This window comes from Podarcis muralis, chromosome 14, assembly GCF_964188315.1.
Source record: "Podarcis muralis chromosome 14, rPodMur119.hap1.1, whole genome shotgun sequence".
Taxonomy (NCBI): domain Eukaryota; kingdom Metazoa; phylum Chordata; class Lepidosauria; order Squamata; family Lacertidae; genus Podarcis; species Podarcis muralis.
Genome location: NC_135668.1, coordinates 19,713,731 through 19,738,504, shown reverse-complemented (window position 1 = coordinate 19,738,504; position 24,774 = coordinate 19,713,731). Strand labels below are relative to the sequence as shown.

Here is a 24,774-nt window from a genome sequence, read left to right as displayed (position 1 = left end):
GCAGAAATATATCACAGGAGGCAGCCTACAGCAGAAATCCTGTCTGCCAGGATACCTGATAATGGTCACTGATTGCTTTACCTGGGCAGCCTAGCCATTGTTTTGTGATGGTAAATACTTTAGTTCCTGAATCCAGATCACAGGCTCACCCTATTCATACACAAATACGCCCTTTAAGGCAGGATTTGCAAGTATAAGACAATGCGAAGGCTTTCCCCATTTTCCTCCCTTACTGCAGAGGACTATTTGAGGTCATTGGGAGAGTCAACATGGCTTCAGGATTGCTCTCCTGTACTATTTCAGACACACGGTTTATATATGTATGTGTTTGCCTTGTACATTTCTGAACGTTTAATTTATATTTGAGACCTTAGAATTCTTATAACACCAGTGTGGCATAGTGGTTGGAGTGTTGGACTAGGACCTAGGTGACCAGGGTTCAAATGCCCACTCGGCCATGAAGCTCACCAGGGTGAGCTTAGGCAAATATCTCACCCTCAGCCTAGCCTACCTCACAGGGATGTTGTTGAGGATAAAAATGGCAAGGAGAAGTAGAAGTATGTAAGCTACCTTGAGCTCCTTAGAAGAAAGGTGGGATATAAATCAAATAAAGAATTTATTACAATTAGCATGCAGCCTTACTTGAGTGGAAAATAACCTATCTCTATCAGAACAAGCAGTCATTTCCTTATAAGTGAGCCTATATTGACATCTAGTGGTAAAAAAGAGAAAGAAACAGTAAGGCTTATTATCTCAAGGCTTATTTGCCTGACAAACTTCTATCGGTTTCATAACCGTCTTAACAGTTCTGGCATTGCTGTTCCCCCGAGAATCCTGGAAATTGATGAGAGATTAGTGAACTGACTGACCAGGACCAAGAAATGGGTTTCACAATAGGAAACACCACCATTTAACTTTAAAACAAAAACAAAACAAAAAATATATTCAGGACGGTTATTATTATCGTTATTTTACTAAGAGAAGGGAGAGGGACCCAAAAAGTAGAGGGGAAAAGAGGAAGATTGTAGAAGACAAGAAGAGATAAATATGCACTGTTCAAAAATTAAAATTTGCTATTATGTTGTAGGTTCAGGTTATAGGAGAGTCCCTGGTCCAAATAGACGGAAAACTACTGCATCCAGGCAATCAAAGCTTATACTATAATGCAACCCCTCCCAGAATTAATAAATAAACTAGTGACTTGTTTTTAGAAAATGCAACTCTAAAAGGTTTAAAGGTTCAATTTCCAGTGATGAAACTCCCATTTCATGTGTTGCTGAACTTATGTCCCACTACGTTCAATGGGACTGTCAGTCTCACGCAAGTGTTGAAAGCCAGTGTTATAAGAAAAAACTGCTCCCACTACTAAGCACACTTGTCTGAAAGTAAGTCCAATGGAACTCGGTGGGGCTTTCTCCTGAGTAAACATTTTACAAGATTGGACCATAATCTGCCAAGGTGGTGCAAGACCGTGTTTGTCCATTGCACACAGCTCTGAAGATTACAGCACTTTATCTTGGCTTTACTGCCTTATAGGCTAACAGAGATGCTCCTTTGAATACCAGTAATTGTGTGTTCTGTTTAACAAGCTATCACTGTCCTTATTAGGTCACGGCTCCTTTCCAAGAGCTTACTCTTAACAGACTCTGCTCTTACTCCCCACCCACCAGTCACCTCCTTTCCCCTCCAATGCAAACTCTTTAACATTTAAATTCAAAATAACTCCGCCCACAGCCCAATCTGTGCCTCCCCATGGCCAGCCAATGGGAGCTCGCGTTCCGGAGCTACTGGCCAATGAAATTGAAGCAGGAAGCTGGCATGGGGGAGAAAAACCAAAGAAATATAATGTCTAGAACAGCCTAGAGGCAAAACATTGCCAAGCAAACCGACGACCCAGTAATCTGGAGGGCCAATAACAGGGATAGAAAATTACACAGATCTTCAGTGAGGTTTGCTCCTAGGTGCAACCCCTGGGCAGCAGCACTTCCGGCCTAAGAACTGATTTTCCATAGAGAGAAGTCCAGAGCGGCAGGATTATTTTTTAGCCGGAAGTTCGGCCTCGACGTCTTCCTAGATGAGGGGGAGAGGGAATCTTCCGCCACTCAAGAAGCTAGCCAATCAGAAGAAGCCGAGCGCTGTCGAGTAAAAGGAAGAGGAGTCCGGAGGAGCTCGCGAGAGCGGGGCGGAGTCTAGGAAGGCACCCGGGCCAATGGCGAGGGAGGCCGCGAGGCGCCTTGAAGCCAATCAGAAGAGCGGAGAGGGGAGCGCGCCAGGAGTTCGACTGAGGGATGCGCGCAGGAGATAATGGCGGCGGCATAAGAAAGGGGGGCCTGTTTTTATTCTGAAGCTGTGGAGCGGTTGACCCCGAGAGGGCTTAGAGAAGCTAGTGGGGCCCTTTTAAGAATTGAAAATAGCTGTTAACCGAGTGTTCCTTTACTATTAAGCTGTTACTCTTATCAAGAGCCCCCTTTTAGGGAGGGTTGGGGGGAGAAGGTGGCAGTGAGGGGCGTGAGAGGAATTCGCTGGGGAGGTTTGTTAATGCAGGGGGTGGGGGAGGGGCAACAGGGCTTAAATCTTAAGGGGAACGTATTTTTGGCGTCCCAGGCAGAATACAAAATTCAGTTTGGCTACAAGCCTGGCCCTAAGAATGCTCGCTTGGAAGTAAGTTCCCCCAGTTGCCTCTTCAGTGGGGCTAATCTTTCTTAAGGAAGTGTATCCAGGAGCCGAGGAGGCTGAGCTGGGTTTGTCCTTAGATTGCCAACTGGTTTTTGTGATCTGCATTTTCGTGAGCGTCGCCCTGGACTGCCGGAACGCAGGCACCATAAAAAAAGCACTTTCTGTAGCGTCATGACTTGCTCCTACAATGTGGTTTTCCTGTTGGACACTGCCAGTTCTGAGCGGAAGATTCACCTTCACCTGGGCACCTTGAGGATCTTGAACTACTTGGGCTGCAAGTTTGGCCTAGCTAAAATCCGGTGGGGCTTCAAGTTCTTTGACTCCTCAGGCGCCCGGGGCAGAACTTCGCGAGTGGGCAATTTCCGTGAGCTTGGATCCCGCAGTTGGGAAGAATTCGAGGAGGAGCTGGATGCAAAGTTTGGAAACCAGGACTGCAACCCAAAGTCATCTGGTTTGGTACCCCGAGCCACACTCACTCAGAACATACTTAAAGAATCGCTACTAGACTATCAGTGGGACCGGCCTGAAATTGCTTCTCCATCCAAACCAGTGTTGAGGAACCAGAAAAGCAAGTTAACTGTGACCCTGAACAAACCTCCAGGGAGTTATATTCCTTCTGAGGGCTTCGTGAATGCTATTTTCCTCTTCTCTCCTTGCCCTCATTCCCAGAGGGAGCTGCTGCAATATGTTTCTGGAAGTCCTACTCATTTGTCTGATGAACTGCTTGCTTCACGTGATCTGACAGAAAAGTTCATCCCTAAGAGAATCCGGGAAATGATGGCTAGCCAGAAAATCTCATTGTATTGGGTGGACACTGCTGACTGGTTCAAGGTAATATGAGAGAATTAATCATTAGGGATGCTGCATCACAAATGATTACCCTGCCATCTTATGTGGCATGTTGCTAATTGTGTTTGTTTCCCTCTCTTCCCCAAAGAAGCACATGGGGTCAAATGCTGGGCTTGCCATTTTATCCTCCCCCAAACTTGTTAATGTAGGTTAGGCAGAGAGAGAGAGATTGGTGGTCCCATGGTGATGTTGTGGGCTTTATGCCTCAATTACTATTTGAACCCAGATCTCACTGGTCGGGGTCCAATACTATCTTCTACAACCCATTATGCTCCTCTGGTTTTCACAGATAGTGACCCTACAAGGGTGTGCTTGTTTAAGTGTGCAGTCCACATTACGAGATTTGCATAGAGCTTCTGTGCATGTGGACTACCTGTTCTCTTCAACAGAGATGACAGCACTTGGCTACATACACAAATACGCATGCACAGAGCTATCTCCTGCTGAACCTCAGACCCATTAGGGTATGTAGGGAAGCAGGTGGTCTTTCAGATGCTTCCCCTGATTGCCTGGAGGTAACTTTTTAGAAGCCTGCTTTTAATATATATGCCTTGGAACAAAAACAAACCACCAGAGGCAAACGTTCAACCAGCACTGAACAGTTGTTTTCATAGCAATATTTAATAACAAAAATTGCATAATTTAAATCTCTCAGACCATAATATTTCTTTTCTTTCTGCTTGTAGACAGAATACATTTTATCATTAGCCTTTGGTCATCTTACTAATATCACTAACCTGAGCCTTTCTGTTGCCTTGTTTCAGCTTCTTGGAACGTCAGACCACATTGGCTACTGGATGTTGGTTGAACTGATGCGCTTATTGGGGGGCAACATCTTGCCATCTGAGACTTTAATTCAGTGTTTGAGTCACCACTGTACAGGGGGTCCCCCTGACTTTCCTATGGAGCCTGTGTCCTCTGGGCAACCATTCACACCATTGACTACAACCCTGCCTTTTGATTCAACTTTGAACTGCCTGTTTACCTCGCCTTCCTCATTGCAAGCGTCCTTCCCTCATGTAGAAGGAGTGTTGTACCTCAAATCTGATGGTAATGAAAGTCTGTTTTGGCAATCACTCGTAGCCGAGTAAGATTGTGTTCCATAAACACGGTTTTAACAGTGAGGCCATAAGTGATGGTGGAGGCCAATTCTGGATCCACACGTCCTTCCACAGTGGGGAGATAGGTTTCTGGGCTGGTGTTAATCACGGTGAGGGTTTGCCAAACGTGCACGTTTTTCCCTTTCATCCTGAGTTTGAGCATCTTCAAAGCCCATGACACCTTTGGTAAAGGCTGTTCTCCAGTTGGAGTGCTCACAGGCCAGTGTTTCCCAGTTGTTGACCACCAGCATGACACTTTCCATTTTTAAGTTCGGAATAGAGTAGTTGCTTTGGAAGATGATAATCAATAATGATGGTAATGAAAGTAATGCCTGGTTATAGCCAGCAAGTACTTCTTTTTCCTTTTCTGTACAGCTCAAGTGCTGTGAAAAGGATACATTATTCCAGCGCTGGGTAAGTTGTGGTCCTCCAGATGTTGTTGGATTCCAACTTGCAACAGCCCCAACCAGCATGACAAGTGGCCAGAGATGAGCTGTAGGATCTCCATCCCTGCTTTATTCTTTTAAGTAGTTGTACTTTCAAACTGACCAATTAAATCGTTTCCCAATTGCAGATGTTTCTAAATTCTTCAGCAAACAATTAGGGTAACAATGAACTCTGGAAAGCTGCTGTTTTGAGTCTTAACTTAAATGTGAGATTGTTAATCTTTTAGCTAAAACATGTAGCTTGTTGCTGAGAGCATCCTTATAAGAAGACTGAGAGACAGCAAATGTAATACCTGCGTTAGTATTATTTTTGAAAGGGGCTTGGTGTGTTAAACTAACATCTGTCTCAACTAAACTTGTAAGAAGCTATTCCTAGGTATAAGGATCAGTTCTATCCTTCTCAACCTAGTAAATAAAGTGTAAATCTCTATTTTTTCCATAGTCGCTGAGTTCTCAGTTAATTAATAATTTATTTCCTACTTAAATTAACTATTCCTTTTCCATTTTAAAAGCTCTTAACGGTTGTGTTTTCCCTTAAACAGGAGTTGAAGAGACACAAAGCTGTGGTGTGGTCTTGGAGCCTCTAACTCTAAGCCAGAGGCACCTCAAAAGTCCAGTCAATATTACTCTGAAATGCACTATGACCAGCTGGGATGCAGTGCATGCTGGGAGCTTTCACACACAGAGCTGGATACTGCGAAGCACATTGTCAGGACTGTCAGTCCAAGAGACTTCATTGTTTCAGCAGCTTGTAAAATCCCTCCAAGCACAAGGGCTACACATGGTAAGGGTTGTGTCTGTTCAAAATAGCAACTCTCATTTAGCTGTGAAGAGCTAGCTAGTTTTCAATATTTATTTGTCACATTTATGACTCATTCTACTTGTTGAGCGTTCAGTAGTACATGTATCACTTTTTCCAGGGGAGATCTTATATTAGCCAGAGTTGCACCTTGCAAAACCTCAGATATAGAGCTGAATCAGATATTTTGGCACCATTCTCTAGTCCAGGGATTACCATACTGTGGTCTGTGAACTGCTAGTGGTCCAAGACCTTCATTCAGGTAGTCTGTGGTGTATCTATAAAAATACATTTACATATCCTACAGCATCTAGCACAGAGTGCATTACCCTTTCCACAACAGGCAGAAAAGTCATTAAGTGATTTACCAAGATTCTGAGCAGTTTTCAAGTGGTCCATGTCTATGCACTACAAATACTGAGGGTTGTCCTGAATACTGAATAGTGTTTCCTTTCTGAGCAAAGGTAGAGCTGCCTACATTATTTTTTTTCCTCTTCCTTACCTTTTTGAAAGGTTGCTGAAGTGTCTCCATCTGGGGCCTATTGTCCCTGTACTGGGATTTTCTCTCCCACCTCGAATACCACTGCAGTTCTTTCTTTACTCTGTGCCGAGAGAGCACCAGAAGTTGAGAGAGCCTTCCTTGAAACAGCTCTAGAAGGGAATCTTTCGAAAGAGGAGTCTAGCCTTCCAGAAATCGTGAGCAGCGTGGTAAATCAAGTTGGTGATGACTTTGATCTTGCAAGTTCTGGTACGTTTACATGCTTGCTTGCTTAGAACTTTCCAGTGAACCCCACCCATGTTGTTTCGTCTGCTGAGGCTCTTGTTTTATTTATTTATTTAGATTTTTAGCCCCCCTTTCAATCAACTGGTTTACAATGGATTATAACCACACATAACAGACACACAACTTTTCAGCCCTGAATTCTCTTTGGTTGGAGCCAAGGCACACTTCCATTCAGCTGTTCAGTTGGAGCTAAGTGATTTCCAGGAGAGTGTGGTTGGGGAGAGAGCAAGCTCCCTACAGCTGCTCCTTCTCTGGTCAGTGGATGAGGCCAGAGTGGTCTTCCCCCTGCCATGATGTTCTTCCTGGGTGATGCAGGAAGAACATCATGGGGGATGCATCAAGGGGATGCAGTCTCTCAATGGCCCTTGGTTCCATAGTTCCAACAGAAATCAGCCAGAGTTGCTTCCCTTCAGTTCTCCGCTAACAGTGCCCTACTTGAATTGAGAAACATGCCCTTAAAACATAACCCACCTTCTCTTGCAGCTGCACATTGCAGGGGAAGGTTGGTGACGATGAGAAAGGCATCTTTAATCAGAACTTCTCATTGAGAAACCCCAGATAACCATCCAAGAAACTCCAGTGTTTGCTGGAATATAGCTTTAAAGCCACTTATCTAAAACAATGATGCCCTGCCTGTTTAAAGCAGTTTAGTGGGCAAAATGTATGGATGAGTCTATGCTATAGACTCATCCATATTGTTGGAAAGTAGAATTGTATGCAGATGACTTGGAAAATGAGGTATTTTGAACTCTGGGATTAATTTCTAAATGAAATAAAATACCACCTTGAAGTATTGTTTTTAAAGAAAAGTATGGTATAATAAATAGTTAAATAACTAAATAAACATGCATAACATTTGCAGCAACTTCATTCCTAACTGTGGGATAGACTGCGGCCATTATAATTCTTGGATGTTTTTATTCTGTCTTTGCAGACCCAGCAGAAACTCCGATTCCAGAGTGGGCACAGCAGGAGCTGTCCTGCACCCACCCCTGGAGTCCTGCCGTGATTGAAGGCTGGTACTCTTTCTCAAATCTCTGTGGAGCAAGTTCTCACTTGATGGAATCATTCAGGTGATTCTTTTTTGCTTTGCCTTCAAAGCCAGTGTAATTTCGGAAAGAGCAGATCTGTGATGTCGAGGGTTCTATAATCAGCCTTACAAAATATACAGTCGTATATTGGAAGCTGAATGGAATCCATTCCAGAAGTCCATTCGACTTCCAAAACGTTCAGCTTCCAAGCGCAGCTTCCAATTGGCTGCAAGAAGCACCGCCAGACGTTCAGCTTCCAAAAGGAACATTCACAAACTCGAACACTCACTTCCGGGTTTGCGGCATTCGGGAGCCAAAACGTTCAACTGCTAAGGCGTTCGTCAACCAACGTACGACTGTATTTGCATTGGCTATGCCTTATCAGTTTTTTTCTTCTTCTTTTAAATAAGTTCAAAATTAGAATTATATAATCCTAAGCATCTATTAAAGCCTGGGCGACGGACAACATGAAGGCTACTTAGTGAGGATCAAAACACATAGACTATTCTCTGTGTTACAGTTGTTATAGCTTGTCTCATTGGTTTTGAAATGAATTTCTAGTTTTGAGTGGTAAAATAGACATACTCAGTAAACAGTCCCTTTACTGCCTGGTTAGATGGGTGAGGGTACAGATACATGAGGGAGGTTCTGGTGACCACTCCTTCAGGCTAAGGGAGGGTTCTTAGGAGAAATGGTCCCATCCCATTCTTGCCTTGGATTATGGCATCAAGATTGCAGGGAGTTGGAGTGAGGGGAAACATAAGGCTTTTATTGTGGCTGCTCCCTGGCGAAAGCTCTTCAAAGTTCCCCAGTGGCACTTGGCTGATAAGAATGGAGCTTGGGTACCTGGGTATGGGTGTCCGGTTAATTTTTTCAAAGTCTAGCATGAGCTTAATAAATGGCAATGCAGCAGCCTAGACTGAATCAGCAAGCATTCCATGAAGGTGGTCCCAACCTCATTGTAGAGACTGAGCTATGAAGTAATGAGCAAAAATAATATTTACTCCGTAATACAGACCAAATTTAAAATTGAATAAAAAGATATGGTTTTCAGAGCTTCACATTTCAACATGAATGAATATGTCCTATTCGGACAAGAGTTTGGCCTCAGGTCTAGAATCACTAGGAAGACTTGCAGAGTTCAGCGGAGCTGGTTAGACATACTACATATTGCAAGCTTTCAACTGTAGTGGAAAGGAAAATCTTTGCCTTTGCTGTCAAAATAAGATTTATAAACGGAAGCAATCTTTCCCTACACAGGTTGCTGCAGGCAGGGTCTTCTACTGAGGAAAAGGAGGCTCCAAAGCATGAAAGGGAACTTACCCACTGTCTGTCTGAATTTTACCAGAAGAAAGCCTCTGGCATCTCTGCTACATCCCAACAGCGGGATCACAGGAAGAGACGTATGCACATTCCACTGTCACTTGTCCACCCTTTGTTCCATTCTTCACGACAGCTGCCTCTCTTGTGCTTTAATAAACACCCTGCTTCTACTTCATTTTTTAAAAAGCTCCTTTATATGCATGTGGTATTCTTTTCTTCTGTTGGATGTGGTCCACTATGATTTCTCTAACTTCAAGTTGTCTATTGATTTGAGCAGGCGGAGTTCCCCGGACTCCCGTTAGGCAAAAAATGAAGACCATGCCTCGCTCCCTTCAAATGCTAAACGCTGCAAGGCTGAATGTAAAGGCTCAAAAGTTCCAGCCAGATGGAGAGCCGGCAGTCAGTGAGAATGTTTCCCAAAAGCTATTACCGAGAAGATTGAATGATAAAGTGGAAGAAAGGGGGGAAGCAAAGAAAACCAAGATAGGTATGTACAAGTCCTCTGCCTATCCTGTGTTTTGGAGAGTGCAAGAGATAGGCTTTGTAGGAGAAGCAATGGGTTTTGCAATGGCTTTGGAAGTAGAGGGGGAAGAAAAATGTTTAGGATATTCTAGCTATAAGAGCATGAGTAGAAGGCACCGTTCTAAATGTAGTAGAGTTGTGGAGTATTTCTTGCTACTGGTGGCACCAGTGTGGGGACTAGTGCAATCTGTGAGCCAAGGTATGAGAAACCTGCAATGGTGGAATTGCCTTTTTTATTGCTCCTTCATTGGAAAAAGCATTTATGAAGGAACGTTCTTTTGTGTGTGGTGGACCTGTAAAAGGGTAAAAGAGTATTGGGGAATCATTTATAATGCATTGAAAAAAATATTTAAAGGCACCTTTCCAAAAAAACCTAGAGTCCTTTTTTGTTGGGGATAATTCAGACTGAAATTCCCAAGTGTAATAAAAGGTTATTTATGTATGCCGCTACTGCAGCCCATGTTTTGTTAGCCCCCAAATGGAAAACGAGCGAGGTCCTAACCAAAGAAGAATGACAGCTTAAAGTGATGGACTATGTGCAGCTTGCAGACCTAACGTACAGAATAAGAGAACAAGAAGAACATTTGTTTAAAGAAGACTGGAAAAAGTTTATTGAATGTATGGGGGGAAATGGTGTACACTTGAAAACTCTGACAACATTAAGAAATATTCAACAGTGTAAACAAGTTTTGATGGAAGTAATAATGGAATACTGAATGGTTTAGTTTATATAAAACCTTCAGGGATTTATGCTGTGTAAAATGAACCATGGAAAGAGAAGAAGAGAATTCACTTATGTTTTAAGGTTGTATAAAAATATATTTTTTAAAAAATCAGGAGAAAGCATTTATGGTTGCCTACCCTGTAGGTAGTCAACACGGTGTCCTCCTGCTGTGGTCACACTTGAATTCCCTTAGCCCCAGCCAGCATGGCCCAGTGGTTGGGGTAATGGAAGCTGAAGTCCCTTCTACACCTGGAGGACACCATGTGGCTACCCCTGGCCATTCCTTTCTTTTACCTACTAGAGCCATGTGTTTCAAATAATCCTTTAGCACTATTCTTTAAGTGTTTGATTGCATGAACTGTTCGTGCCAAGTTCTTGATTCCCCCGCGCACACACTTTGGTTTACCTATGTGTGCATTTGTTTTGTAGGCTTCAGGACTGAGGAGGAGATGCTTTCTTTTATATCTACAAACTACCAGAAGGCGGTGACAAGCGGAGAGAATTTGTTTGCGTATGCCCAGGAGACTGTGGCAGCTGTTAATGCGTTGCAGAAATCAAATGAGGTAGGGTAGCTAGACATGCCTGCTTTTCCATTTAAATATAAACATATAGTAAGGGGTTTGGGGGTAGGGAGAATATACAACAGGTTCTTAAAACATGGGGCGATTTCATGCCATTTTAGAGTTGGAATGGAAATGGAAGAAAATGCTGGATATTCAGGCAGCAGCACCAATGAGGCTTTTCTTTACAGATCTCTGTGTGCCTGCAATGAGCACAACTTTGTGGGACACAGATGTCTTTTGCTGTAAAACATACCATCCATTGACCTCTTTTGGCAACATGCTTTGGGGAAATTTCGCTGTGTTTTTTTGTTTGTTTGTTTGTTTTGCCGGTTTGCATTCCTCCCTCCAGCCCCTCTAATAATCAAAACAAGGATTCTGTTCTTGCACAAACCAAGATACTTTATCACAAAAAGGAGGTCCCTTTCAGCTCAGTCCTAGATTATTCATCCAGAGCAGAGTTTTGGAACCTGTTGCTGGACTACAACTCACATCAGCACCAACCAGTATGGCTCGCGGTTGGGGGTGATGGGATCTGTGATCCGCTGACATCTGCAGGGTCAAAGGTTCCCCACCCTAATCCAGAGCAATAAATTGCAGGAATTGTGCTTCAAGCACAGTAGCAACATTCCCAGTGTTGGGATATATTTCCTGGTGAGAATCAGTGTGCTAAGGTCAAATTAGATGGCATGTTACATGCATGGTTGTGCTTAATGTCTCATCTAGTTTGGTGCGAAATCTTGCCAGCAGTGGCAAATACACATTTTTGTGTTGTACATGCCCTTTTCTTAATAAATCAATTAAAAACCTTTAAACCTTGAACCTAGTTGTTTGTCTGTTGCTATTTGAGCTTACATGCTGGGTGTAACTGCACTGAACCTAGGAAATACTTAAAAGAACTGAAGTTGGTAGGAAGCCTGAAGGTAAAGATCCAGCGTTAACATTTTATATCCTAACACAAACCCCCCTAGAAGTCTTAACCCTGTTGCTCCTGAATGTCTCCTTGACACTGATCATTCTGTCCGCTCAAATATTTCATTTTGCCCTTGCAATTAAACAGTTCAGCTATTATTTCATTCCGTTGCTTCTAAAGTTGCTGTCTGTCCTCGGAGCGTTACATGCTTTCTGATTTTAAATCTACAGGCAGCTGGTGTGGATACAATCCGAAGCAATCTCCTGAAAACCAGCAAAGCCCTCCGTCAGCAGCTTGGCAACGATCCTGATAAGGAAATCAAAGTCAGAGAGTACGAGACACTATTACTTTCCCAGATAGGTTCTTCTGATAATTGTGGAATAGATTGCTGTAGTGCTGAAGAGATTGCCTTACCAAATTCTCTTGCGCAGCAGTGGAGGAATTCACTAGTGAACACTTTCCTACAAAAATAATTACCCTTTGTTTTAATTTTCAAGGATAGCTTTGTGTAGTGGTGTGTACCATCTAGATAATATGCTGAATGTGTAAACAACCTTGCAAAATTACTTTATGTTAATCTGTTTTACAATGTTTGTATACTGCTTTTGATAGGCAGATATCACCCTTGCACTAACAAACCAGAATACCAGTCAATATCGATGGTATCTTAACAATAACATGTGGCTCCTCGCTCAGCTTTTTGGAAGATGGTGGCAGCAAGGAAGGCACTGGGTGGAAACATTTGTAGCTCTTCCTGCTGCTAATGTCGCTACTACTCTCAGCAGGTGATATAAAATTAGCAGCAGGGCATACCTTCTCTTCCATTCATATTTCCCTCTCCCTCTCTTTAACAGGTGTCAGCTTCAGGTCTATCTGCGCCTTGAAATGTGCCTGCAGTGCCCTTCTTTGCAAAACAGCACCGATGGGATGGAACAGCTTGTGGAAGAGGTAGATGAACAAGCCTTGCCTCTGGGTTCCAGAAGTTGAAAACAGCAATTCTCAGCCAGCATGTGAAATCTTCACATCTCAATTGCTGTGACCCGGCCAGCATATAATGTGGAACCAAACAATAGCTTAGCACAAATGAACAAACATGCTGCTTCCTGGAGTGAAGATCACTGCCATTGCACTCTTCCCCTGGTCTTACTGCTGCTGGACTATGCAGGGCTAAGCTATTGTTTGTCTCAGGGTTAATGTCCAAACCCGGGCTCCTGGTTTATCTCATTCCAGACAAGTCACAAGCTTTTAACCAAAGTTTGTTCTTAGTGTACCACTCTTTGTTTGTCTGCTAGGTTTGAGATGCACTGCTAATTTAAACATTGACGTAACCATGCCAATCTATTAAACATGTCAGTTGACATGTTTGATTGGCGAAAAATCATTGTTAACATTTGTTAAAGACTTTTTTGCATGAAAAAGAAAATGAATTAAATTTGTGTTTGAGGAATGAGGATAAGGTTTGTTGTTTAGAAAGTGGCTTTGTTGGGCATTATATTGGAGTAGATGAAGTGAATATTGTTTATATATAGCTGACAGACGAAGTGACCTACCTTCTGATTTTTTTAAAAAAAGAAACATTTTCTATTTCTTTTCCTTTATTTCTCTCTTTCTCTTTCTTTATTCCTTTCTCCCCTTCCCTCGCCACTTCTCTTTATGTTTTTTATTGTAAGATTAAAGTCTTAGTTTGGATAAAAAGAAAAAAAAATATTAAGTTTTGTATTTTTCTCCATAAGCCTCGATAAAATGTGTTCAGACAAACATTGACTTAGCCCTGGATCGCATGGGTCTAGGAAAGGAGCACAGCAGCCATAGTGTTCACTCCAGGAACCTGCATGTTTGCTCATTTGTGCTTAAGTCGAGGTTTGGCTTTATGTTATATCTGAACAAAGGTCAATGAGGCCATAGTGGAAACAGCAGAACTGCACATTTGTTTGTTCACGCTAAATCATGCTTTGGCCTGGCATTACATCTGAACTGGCCTGCTATTGTTAACCCTTGACCAATTTTTTGCCACTCAACTTGCTTGCAGATGACAGAGATGCTGCGGATTTTGTGTTTGACTGAAGACCCAGGATACCTCGCCAGGTTTTTGGAAGAAGTTGTAGAAACGTAAGTGCTCTTGTGTGCTGGCTAATTTTATTCATTCATTTACAAACCGATGAGTGGAGCAGGGAAGGCTGAACAAATTCTGTTACGCAGAGGACTTGAGAGCTGCATGACTATTAATGCAGAACATAAGCTAAAGAGCTGGTTGTCTGAATTGCCAGTATTTTATATTTACCATTCTTAGGCTCATTGCAGCCTTCCTGAACCAGAATTAAAACAAAATTGACTGCATTTCAACTTTTCACTATTTAAATAGCTGAGGATGTTTCAAATTAAGTTTAGGGTGTTTTTGTTTTCTGTAGCTGCTACAAATGTATTTGGGGTTGCATCCAACATTAGTCTTACTCAGAGTAGGTCCACTGAAATTAAGAGACATGACCAACTTAGGCCCATGAATTTCACTGAGTTTAATCTAAATAATACTTTGGTTTCTTTTGGTTGATGTTTGTTTGTTTGTTTGTTTGAAGTTTCCAAATATAGACCAGAGTACTTGGGCAGTACTGTTACTTGATAGAGTATAGTAAATTTATTTTTTCACTTGTAAGCATATTTATATACCATCAATTCATTAGCGATATCAGAGTAGTGTGTAACAAATCTGTAGGTGGTATATTGCTTTCTTTCACTGGTTAAGATTTCTACCCATCAGTTTCAATTGGCCCTCCTTTGGGGCAAACATACAGAAGATCTCAGGTGGTGCAGTGGGGCACCTCTTAGCCAGAAGGTTGGTGGTTTGAGCCCACCCAGGGGGTTGGACTAGATGACCCTCAAGGTCCCTTCCAACTCTATGGTTCTATGATTCTAATCCACCGAAGGCACAACAAGTATTTTGGTTGCTCAGCTGGATACCTGGTTGTGTGAAAACTTTTTGGCTGGGCTAAATAGTCAAATGAAGGAAACATAACTCAGTTGGGAAAGGGGGATAATTGGGTTGGTGGTGAGTGAACATGCCTTCTGACTGATTTATTTTTATGGCAGATTTGTATGCTTTCCATTATTGCCACAACCACCCCCCTTCTTCAACTGAAACCATAGGCATTCTCTTAAAAGCAAGAGCTTGAAAGTTTAATAATAAAGTCGGGTGCAGAATCTGGTAACAAAATTTCACAAAGGTTAGAGTCCTTGGTAAGTAGCATGTCTGATGCATGCTTGTGTTACAATGTCTCTGTAGGTACCTGGAATCTATACCAAAGACCCTTGGGGATTTATACTACAGCCTGGGGACACAGATTCCCCCAAAGCTGGCCTCTGTCCTGCCAGCAGACTTCTTCAGTGACGATTCCCTCAGTCAGGAGAGCCAAACCCCATCCCTGCCTCCTTCTGCATCCTCGGTTCCTGTTTCCAGAACAGCTTCCTTAAGTACCGATGCAGAACAACTGGAAGAACTACGCACCAGATCTGCCAAGAAAAGGTGATTGCAAGGCGTAAATGGCATTGAATTAAAATTAGACTGGGTTGCAATTTCTTTCTGAATAAGGAAGTTCCTTCTGAAGTTTATCAAAGGATATTGCAAACATTTCAAAGGTGGGTCCATGTGGGCTTCCTGTTAGTGTTAATTACCTTGAGGGCAGCGTGGGAGAATGTCACTTTGTGTTAAAAACAATGAACCTCATTTCAAGGTGGCCGCATGCAAAGCCCCTACTTTTTTAAAAAAATTGTTGAAATGTAATTGTGCATCTTGCTCAAGATTTTACTTTGTACTTCTAGAAAGAACACACTGGCCAGACACCGGAGTGTAACAGAAGCATCGCAGAACTTGCGCCAAATAGAGATTCCTCAAGTACCCAGAAACCGTACTAGGAAGGTAACGTTTCTCCCACCTCACCCCACAATATCTTTCTGGAAAACCAGCTGCATGTAGCAGCTGTAAAACTCCTGCGTCTCTATGCCTGTTTGAATAGCCTTTCTGAAATTCAGATGTTAAACACCTTTATATGGAAAGCTGTTCCACTAATTTAGTTTTCACTGGAACAAAGGGAAGTCCTTTTCCAAATAAATGGATTTCAGTTTCCAGCATTATATTTTCCCCATTACCTATAAATAGATGTAATTTTGAAATCTTTCTAATACTATATTCTAATAATTTAGGACAGCTCTCATGTGTCCCTTGATGTGAAATCAGTACCATCTGTACAGAAAGTGGCAGTGCAAGGTAAGCTTCTTCTTCCTTCTTTATTAGAGAACTATAGTAGGGCTGTGATCTGATTCAGATTAATCCCTTGGAGGGATTTTGGGCTTGTCAAGAGGTGAAGCAGGAGGTCTGTATAAAGTGGCATTTATCCACCTACTAGTGGACCTATTAGTTTGCAATTTGGCGAGTTTCTTCCCCAGAGGCACCTCTCCTGTCCTCAGTTTTCAGACCAATTGCCCACAATACACTAGGAGAAATTCAATTATTCCTTTTTTTTTATCCATCTGAAAACTGTAACCACTGCAGTCGACTTTCTCAAATTTGGCACAGTGCTTGCCCTTCATTGGTTTATTTAAAGAATATCCATATATATGTTGTAAAAGCTTTGTCCAGGCTTATGAGGATGGAAATAATTTTATATTTACCAAACTTTTGTCTTTTGATCCAACAATAAGTGCCATGAAATGTGCATTTATTGCCATAGCCCCTAGTGTCTATCGATAGTAATCCAGAATGTATCGCTGAATTCAGGTTGTGCATTGTGAAGTATAAACGCTGTGTAAAGTCTTGCTGGAATCTGAGGAGAGAAGCAATTCGTATTTCCACTGCGTTCAACAGGATACGTGATTCAATTCAGCAGCGATGCATTTGGGCTCTATGTGATTCATATTCTGGATCTTCTTAATTTCTTGAGAGTGAGATCCAATGGTAATCCTACTCAGAGTAGAGCCACTGAAATTGATGGACATGACTAACTAAGCCCATTAATTTCAATGGGTCTACTTGGGATAGAATTTAGTTGGATGCAACCCAGCGTCTCCCTTTTGGTTCTCTGTGTGTCCAGGATTTAAAACAAAGAAAAAATATTTAAGTATGAAAAAAGTTAACCTGACTCTTTATATGAGTTCTTTGATTTTGAACTGCACAAAAAGATCATATTTTCTCCAGAGTGCTTTGTCTTGTGAACAGCAATCAAAACTGTGTTCCTTCTTTTGGCTTTTTTATGCTTCCAGAAGTGACAAAGGTACGAAGGAACCTCTTCAATGAAGAAATGCTTCCTCCAGGCAAAAGATCCCTATCGAAGATTCCTCGAAGCCAGTCAGTATCAGCTGTAGAAGGTTTAAGAAACAGGCGGAAACAAGCTAAGGAGTGTGCAAGAGGTGAGAGGTTAGATAGATAGATAATTTATTGCGGTCGGAGACCAGCTTATAAAACACACTTGGGGTGCAGTCACAGAAGGAAAACAAGCAATCAAAACAATGTACAACAATAAACTACCGCAGGGAGCTGACCCAGAGTCACCCATAGAACCGAGTTTGGGGATTTTCTTAACGAACTAGTGTGAGTCGGGAGATGGTCTGCGCCTGCAGATCTGTACACAGAATCTGGTGACCATCCAGGTTGTCTTCTGATCTTTGCCTAACAGGAGAAGGTCGCATTTTTGCTTTCCCAGGAGGTCAGGGAGCCTCACCAGTAGGAGATCAGTGGTCTTACTACGTGCCTCTTCATAAAAAGGGACATCTAAAGAACAGGTTCTGTGGGCTTCCTATCTCCCCCAATGAACAGGCGCAAAGTCTCTGAGCATATGGGACTTTTTTAAAGGCTCCTTCCAGGAACGGCGAGCTATATCTCTCTCGATTTCTCCAACTTTATAGTCGGGGCACCTTAAGCACTCCCATTGTCTCTCGGTGTCAATGATTCTTTAGGGGAGAGGTTACTTAAATGAGTGCTTTGCTGTACAGGCAGCGACTGTTGTGCGTGCGTCCGATCTGTGCGCAACACATGCATCGCTCCAAACCCAGAAGTGACCCAAAAACATCACAAAAGGGGATGAGGCTGGGGCAGAACAGGGTGTTTGCAGGCTTTTTCAATAGTGTTTCAGATATACACAATTTCACTTAAATGTGTGGTGCCTTGGAACGTAACTCCCACTGCTTGTCTTGGCTTATGTAGGATGGCTGGGGCAAAAGCAGTAAGTGGGAAAGTATGAAATACCAGGGAAGTTGTCTACTATGGAAGGGAGTAAGTGAACGTGGAGCCAGGAAGACTTCCCACCCCAGAGTGTCAAAGGGTATTTGGGAAGTGATGGGAAGGGAAAAACGTGGGGGGGGGGGAGCTGAAGCTGTTTGCAATCTGAAAAATGTACTTGCTTCTAAACTTCAAAATATGTTATCCTCACCTGGCTTACACAGTCTTGCTACCTTGCGATAATTATTCTTTGGTCTTTTTCAGATAATCTTAAACTGCTGACCAAGAGTGTGGCAGAAACACCGTTGCACAAGCAGATCTCCAGGCGGCTGCTGCACAAGCAGATTAAAGGCCGGTGAGTGAAGACACCAGATTCGCTGATCAAGCAACTTACTGTTTTTGGTAGAAAGTGGAACTTTTCTGGATACCTTTCTGCACTTGGATGTCCTTTGCCATTGTGCTTGAACTTCTAAAGCAGTGTTTCCTTCATAGGAATTCAGACCCTGGATCTGAAGTTGGCATTGTAGAAGAATCTCCTGAAAAAGCCATACCATGTAGGTGTTGATTTTATGTGACCTTTTTATTTGCATGTTTGGGGAGCTCCAGCTCTTTGGCTATAGCTTAAATTCATTTGTTAACAGAGCAGAAGGTGGCAAAAATTCCGATTTTTATTTCATTTTTATCCTACCTTTCGTTCAAGGAGTTCCGGACAGTTTACAGTGGGTATGGGGAACATGTTGGATTCCAACATCAGTCACGGCCATCCAGCATGGCCAATGGTAGTCCAGCAATATCTGGGAAGATCGCTGGTTCTCCCTCCATTTTATCATCTCAATACTCGGACACGACTAAATAACTAAACAACAACAACAAAATGCTGAGTTGCAGCACCATTTCTTAGATTCCCCTTTACTGGTGGCACTGACTTGGTACTATATGGCTGTGAGTTTAAAGACAAACCTTGTTTCTCCCACATACAAACCCAAAGGTGGATTAAGAAGAAGTCCACGGATCAAGCAACTTTTACAGGATAGAGCAGTCTCTGGTTCCTTCTACTGCTCTCAACCCAGCAAGAAGAGTTTACAGCAAATGCAGTCGGAAGCAGCTGATGTACAAGACAGTTTAACAGGTATGGAAGCAAGCAACGGATTGCTTTTGGTTCCAGGGATTGATTACAAGATTGGCTTGAAAACACATAAGAGTTCAGTCAGAGGCAAAGTAGATGCTGCTTTATTTTACCTGAGTGTTCCTACTGTGCTATTTGCGCTACCTGCAACTTTTCTATTCTTTATTTGTCTGGGAGATTTTGTACTTTTCTTCTAATGCTTGTTTGATGTTGTACGGTCATGAAAAACTCTATAAATAAAAGGTATTTTTTTAGGCAAAGTAGACGTTAATCTACATCTGCTGGATGTTCAAGCTCCCTTATCTTTCTCCATCAAAACAAATTGATTAGCCAATAATAATAATAAATGACAGATACTCGTTTCTCAAACAGACTGATTTTCACACAAAATCAGCAACACACAACGACGTGTGGTGAGCTTGCTGCATCCTTTCTTTCATAATATTGAAGGGAGAGGTAAACAAGCCTCCTTGGGTAGGGTATTCCACAGGTACGGTACCACAACCTAAAACTACTCTCCCTATATTTCCTTGGAGGCGGACAGCCCCACTTCTCAGTGGTAGATGGATTGGTACAGAAAATGACTGTCAATCTAACAATCACCTGGGTCCTACTCCTACTTTCATTCCTTCTACAGGCCTCCTAGTCTGCTAGTGATATTCATATGTCTACCATAAGACCAGTTGTATCTCGGGTTAAGAACGTAATTCGTTTTGGAGGTCCGTTCTTAACCTGAAATGGTTCTTAACCTGAGGTACCACTTTACCTAATGGGGCCTGCCGTTGCCGCACAATTTCTGTTCTCATCCTGAAGCAAAGACCCGAGGTACTATTTCTGGGTTAGCAGAGTCTGTAACCTGAAGCGTCTGTAACCCAAGATACCACTGTACATGATAGAGGGCAATTTGAAGCAGATAGTAAAAGGGAGGTCTAACCTGTCCCTGCATGCTAACTTGTCCTTCCAGTTGCAGTTGTAGGAGATACCTGCCACTTGTTGTTGCTGCTGAAAGTAATTATTCCACTTTGTCACCGCAGAGACCAAGGTTTGTATGGCACGGTCTCTCACCATAGCAAGTCAGTCATACATTTAGTCAGACATCTACAAGTTGGAAATGTTTGGTTTGTAGTTACTAACTAGTTCATGCCAATGTGGGTAGCCAGGAACATGCTGCCTTAAAAGCTTGAGCTTACAGCAGCTGACACTTGTATGGACTGTTTGCTATCTTTTTGTTTTGCAGGCTTGGCATCTCCTCTTGTGAAAAAAGCCATCCAGTCCCCAAAGAGCCTTCTCTTTGGAGCAGTTCTCGATGTGTTTGGTTCTGAAGGGATGGGCTCACCCAGAACAAGAAGAAAAACTTTAGCCTCCAGTGAGCTTGTTTATCAGGTAAAATTGCTGTCTTATGTTTCTTTCCATACCTACTTATCTAGTCTACATGCCACCTTAATTTCCCACTTCTAGTGTACAGCCTTAATATGTAATGTCATTACAGTGATGCCTCGCAAGACGAAATTAATCCATTCCACAATTCTCTTCGTCTTGCGGTTTTTTCGTCTTGCGAAGCACGGCTATTAGCGGCTTAGCGGCTTTAAGAAAAAGGAAACAAACTCGCAAGAACTCGCAAGACGTTTCTTCTTGCGAAGCAAGCCCATAGGGAAATTCGTCTTGCGGAACGACTCAAAAAACGGAAAACCCTTTCTTCTAGCGAGTTTTTCGTCTTGCGAGGCATTCGTCTTGCAGGGCACCACTGTAGTCAAATACATAAGTGATTCTGTAAGTAGAAATGATATTAAGCTCAACATGTAGTCTGTTCTGTTACTGTAGTCCTAGACAAAAGCAGTTATTCATTTTCGCTCTCCTTCCACAGACACCAAGGAAAGCAACCCTTCGGTCTTCCCCGAAGCTCTTAAGTCCCCCTAATAACACACCGGGAAGAACTGTTCTGGAGAAGCTACAGCAGACCCCCCAGAAGAGCCGAGCCCCAAAGCATAGTGCAGCCAAAAGTTTGGGAAATCTCTTCTCACCTTCTAGACAGAAGAGCAAGTCCTTGCCTGAAGCCACTGAAAAGAAGGGGGATTGTTTTGCACGCACGGCTCTGATGAAGGAAATATTTTCTTCCCCGCACAAGGCAGCACAGCTGCAAACTTCTGGAATGCAGACAGGGGATGAGGTGCCTGATGATGTATTTGCTTCGCCTGCAAGTGGTTCCTGTTCGGCAGCTGCTCTGCTCTCTCCAGTCCCATCAAATTCACCAGGAACGTGGCTCTCACAACTGCAGTCCCCAAGGCGCTCCTTGAGAGTTGCCTGGAGAATTGCCTCTCCAGCTTCTGCTCAGAAACAGCCTCTTGAGGCAGAACAACCTACAGAGCCACTTTCAGCATTGGAGCTGGACTCTCCGGTGTCAGAAGTGACACCTGCGGTATTCAGAGGCAGACTTTCAGAACCGTCAAGTCCAAAGAACACCAAGCTTAGTGAAACATTTTCCCCACCTGGTGATCCTGTTTTGATGCCCGATGTTAACTCATTGCCATATAGCCCACCCCCAAATGCCATAGCCACATCCACACTTTCTCCTACTGGGACTTGGGATCTGCGCAGGAAGTATTGTACTCCCCAAAAGACTCCTTTGAAAAACCAGAGGGTCACAAACACGTACCCAGCCAAAGCCCTCCAGTCGCCTGCCTGCCTGCCTGCTGAGCAGCATCCGTGCTATACCGACGTGAATCTTTCTGCTAAAACCAAAGCAGAGAGCACCCCCTCTGTGAAGAGACGTGGAGTGAGGACTCCAAGTAAGAGGAGGGGGTTAGAAAGACACCTGCCTCCTGAACTCTCCACAAAGGATCACATGCATCTCCCAGATGCTGTGGTTCTGTGCGAGCGCCTAGATGCTTCCTCTCTAACCAATGTGTTTGCCACTGGCAGTTCTGAAGCAGGTGGTGGTCCAGGTACAGTTTTGCCAGGGGAGAAGGCAGTAAGTCTGCAGCCTCTGCTCCTCCAGAGCCCTCCTGCGTGTGACCAGGCCTCCTTGCCCGAAACCCCAAAGTCTGGCTCGAGTGCCTATTCACTGCGTCACACCCCAGACAGAAGGCAGCGGGAGGCTGCAGCGCGGCTGGGGAAGCCCGAGAAGGGGGCAACATTCAGCACACCTAGGACTGCTCACACTCTGCCTCTGTCAACGAGCCCACGAACTTACGAGATTGAGCTCGAGATGCAAGCTTCTGGCCTGCCCAAGCTCCGAATTAAAAGGGTTGGCTCTGGGCCAGCTTTGGATCCTCAGTCTCATTTGCAGGCTGGGAAGCCCAAAGGAGATGAAAGCGATCTTGCTGCAGGGGATCTTTCCGTGACCTGGTGCGGCAGGCACTCTGGGAAACTGGAAACCCTCTCCATCTCGCCATCTTGTAATCGATCTGCTCACAGTACCCCTGCGAAGTTTGGGGGTGGGGGGCAGACCTATATATGTCAGTCGTACACTCCAACTCATTGCACCCCCAACTCTACTTCCCCATCCCAGGGCAATGTTGGCCTTGCCTGGACACCTTCTCCAAAGCATAAAGGGAAAGTGACCCCTGAAGCAATCAAGGACTGGCCGCGAAGGAAAAGGGCCACTGTGGGCTGCAGCAAAAGCGAGAGGCACGTGGAGGTGGCTGGGGAAACTAGAGCTTCCGATCTTCTTGGCATCAATAAAGCACTGCCCTTGGGGGACTTTGAACTTGAAGGCATCTGTAGGCTTCAGGACCAGTCGCCTTGCAGCGATGCAGAGCCCAGTGGAGACGAGAGCACCTGCAGAGGGACCCCTGGCCTAAAGTTCAAAAAAAGGCCCTTTGGCCACATGTCTCCTGAGGAGGAAGTCAGCCAGGAAGTGAAAAAAAGGCACTGCGCAAAGAGAGGCAACCCAAACGCGGCAGTGTATGCAGCTGAACTGAGTACAGGAAAAGGTGTAGCGTCCTTAAACAAGAGAATACTGGAAGAGGAAGAGGAGGTCTTCAGCATTTCAGGTAATTTTGGACTCAAATTCAGCTACAGTGAAAAGGAACAGAGTAGAGGATACAAACAGAGAAAAGGCTCCTTTGCATCTTTCCACACATACCTTTATTGCTCTAGAATTACCCTCTAGCCAGCCCAACCCACACACCAAGCAAGGCTCAGTCTTTAAAAAATCCCAGCTGCAGGAACCATTCAACAGTGTACCTGTTTGACTGTGGCATGGTAGATCCAAACGTCATGCCTTTGAGAAGGGCCTCGAATCACTTAATCTCTTCCAGCTCTGCTTTTATGAACTTTCAATTTACTACTGTCTTTTTAAAATTAATACTCCCACTATTATGCCAAATTTATACAGCACCATTAATCTGTATTGCAATTTACAGGGTTAACAAACAAGTCCAACTGCTTCCCTAATGAGCTAGTGGTTTTTCTTTCCCCCCAGCAGTTTTGGGGCAACACACATCTTGTGTCAAGGGCTATCAGTGGATCAGATGTTTTTAAGATGCAGTCCTATGCACATTTCATTGGAAGTAGACTCCATTGAGCATAGTGCGACTTATGAGTAAATTTGCATAGGATTGTTCTGTTAATTTATTAAAGGCAGATCACTAAACAGTCAATTTGCATATTACCAAAATGTTGACCAGTCCTTTAGATATGCCATAACTTTCTTTCAGTATTTTAGAATAAACAGAAGGTTGCACTTACTATTCAAAGGATCAAGCTGTAGTTGATTAATCTATTCACCTTAACCCAAGCCCTATTTTTGCCATTTTGCACATATGAATATTGCATAGCTACCAGAAGTGTTGGAACCTCCGACCAGGGTTTGTGTCTAATATCTTTTGTCACGTCTCCTAGGTATGACTCCACCAACGTCTTCAGGGAAGAGCACAATCTCTGCTACTGGACTTCGGGCACTGACGCAGTCCCCGCTGCTCTATCAAGGCCACACCACATCCCTGAGGAAATGGCCCACAGGTAAAAAATGCAGTTTATTTGAACCCGAGTGGTGTTCAAAAGAAGCCTGAACTGCAAAGAGCCAAATTGCCCACACATATATAGTCCAATGGTTCTTGTAAGACCTTCCTGTAGCAATGAAATACCCAGTTGCCTTTAGGTTCTCGCGGAACAGGACATGAAGGCTATATTCTTAAACTGCTTTGGGTTCTTTCACCAGCTATTCGATATTTTGCTCTCTCACGGAAAGTTGCTGTTCCACGGAGGGAAATAGCTGACTTACAACTGCTTGCCTCTCCTGTGTATGCCTGCCAGTACTTTTCATATTATTGCTTTCCTACACAGGAGACAACAGTGATGCATTTGGAGCTGCAGAGGAAGAACTCTCCCCCTTTCACAGTACAACCATGAGACAACATTCCATCAGGAGGACCTACTCACGGAAAAGGCTGCTCAGCTGAACCTAGGAAAAAGATGGTGAACATACTTGGGAGCCTGATGACAAAGCCATTTTGGATGACTTTAAAAGCAAAATGAAGATAATATTGCCAGCCACAATGGAAGCACCTCTTGCTCGTGAACTCACAGTTGTGTTCTGTGAGGAAAAGCTGTAGTGTCTCCATATAAATTTAAGCTATGAGCGTGTCATCATAGGGCTCCTCTCAGGGTTTCAGCACTAAAGGGTATAAATGATGGGTGAAACTGACTGCTTTTAAAAAGTACTTTTGTAAAATAAATTAATATGGTAAGTTGCTCTTATGGTACTGAAAGAATG

General features: G+C 43.4%; 1 protein-coding gene across 1 annotated transcript; it reads left to right on the top strand.

Moving 5' to 3' along the window:
* The first annotated feature begins 1,873 nt into the window (after positions 1-1,873).
* On the top strand, positions 1,874-24,752 carry TICRR (TOPBP1 interacting checkpoint and replication regulator). Its single transcript, XM_028707228.2, has 22 exons — positions 1,874-3,507; positions 4,290-4,575; positions 5,614-5,855; positions 6,384-6,618; positions 7,589-7,727; positions 8,946-9,088; positions 9,286-9,495; positions 10,684-10,817; positions 11,958-12,058; positions 12,582-12,675; positions 13,757-13,836; positions 15,005-15,244; positions 15,541-15,637; positions 15,922-15,985; positions 16,978-17,124; positions 18,197-18,287; positions 18,425-18,486; positions 18,921-19,061; positions 20,296-20,441; positions 20,923-23,050; positions 23,901-24,020; positions 24,345-24,752. The coding sequence occupies exons 1-22, from the start codon at positions 2,848-2,850 to the stop codon at positions 24,458-24,460; spliced, it is 5,676 nt and encodes a 1,891-aa protein (XP_028563061.2). The 5' UTR covers positions 1,874-2,847; the 3' UTR covers positions 24,461-24,752.
* Positions 24,753-24,774: the final 22 nt, after the last annotated feature.

What these genes read in the sequence shown, in the direction of transcription:
- TICRR (XM_028707228.2), top strand. Translation starts at nt 2,848, where the DNA reads ATGACTTGCTCCTACAATGTGGTTTTCCTGTTGGACACTGCCAGTTCT. An exon ending in CTTTGATCTTGCAAGTTCTG is followed by an intron (nt 6,619 to 7,588) that starts GTACGTTTACAT and finishes CTGTCTTTGCAG; the next exon opens with ACCCAGCAGAAACTCCGATT. An exon ending in CCAGTGAGCTTGTTTATCAG is followed by an intron (nt 20,442 to 20,922) that starts GTAAAATTGCTG and finishes CTCCTTCCACAG; the next exon opens with ACACCAAGGAAAGCAACCCT.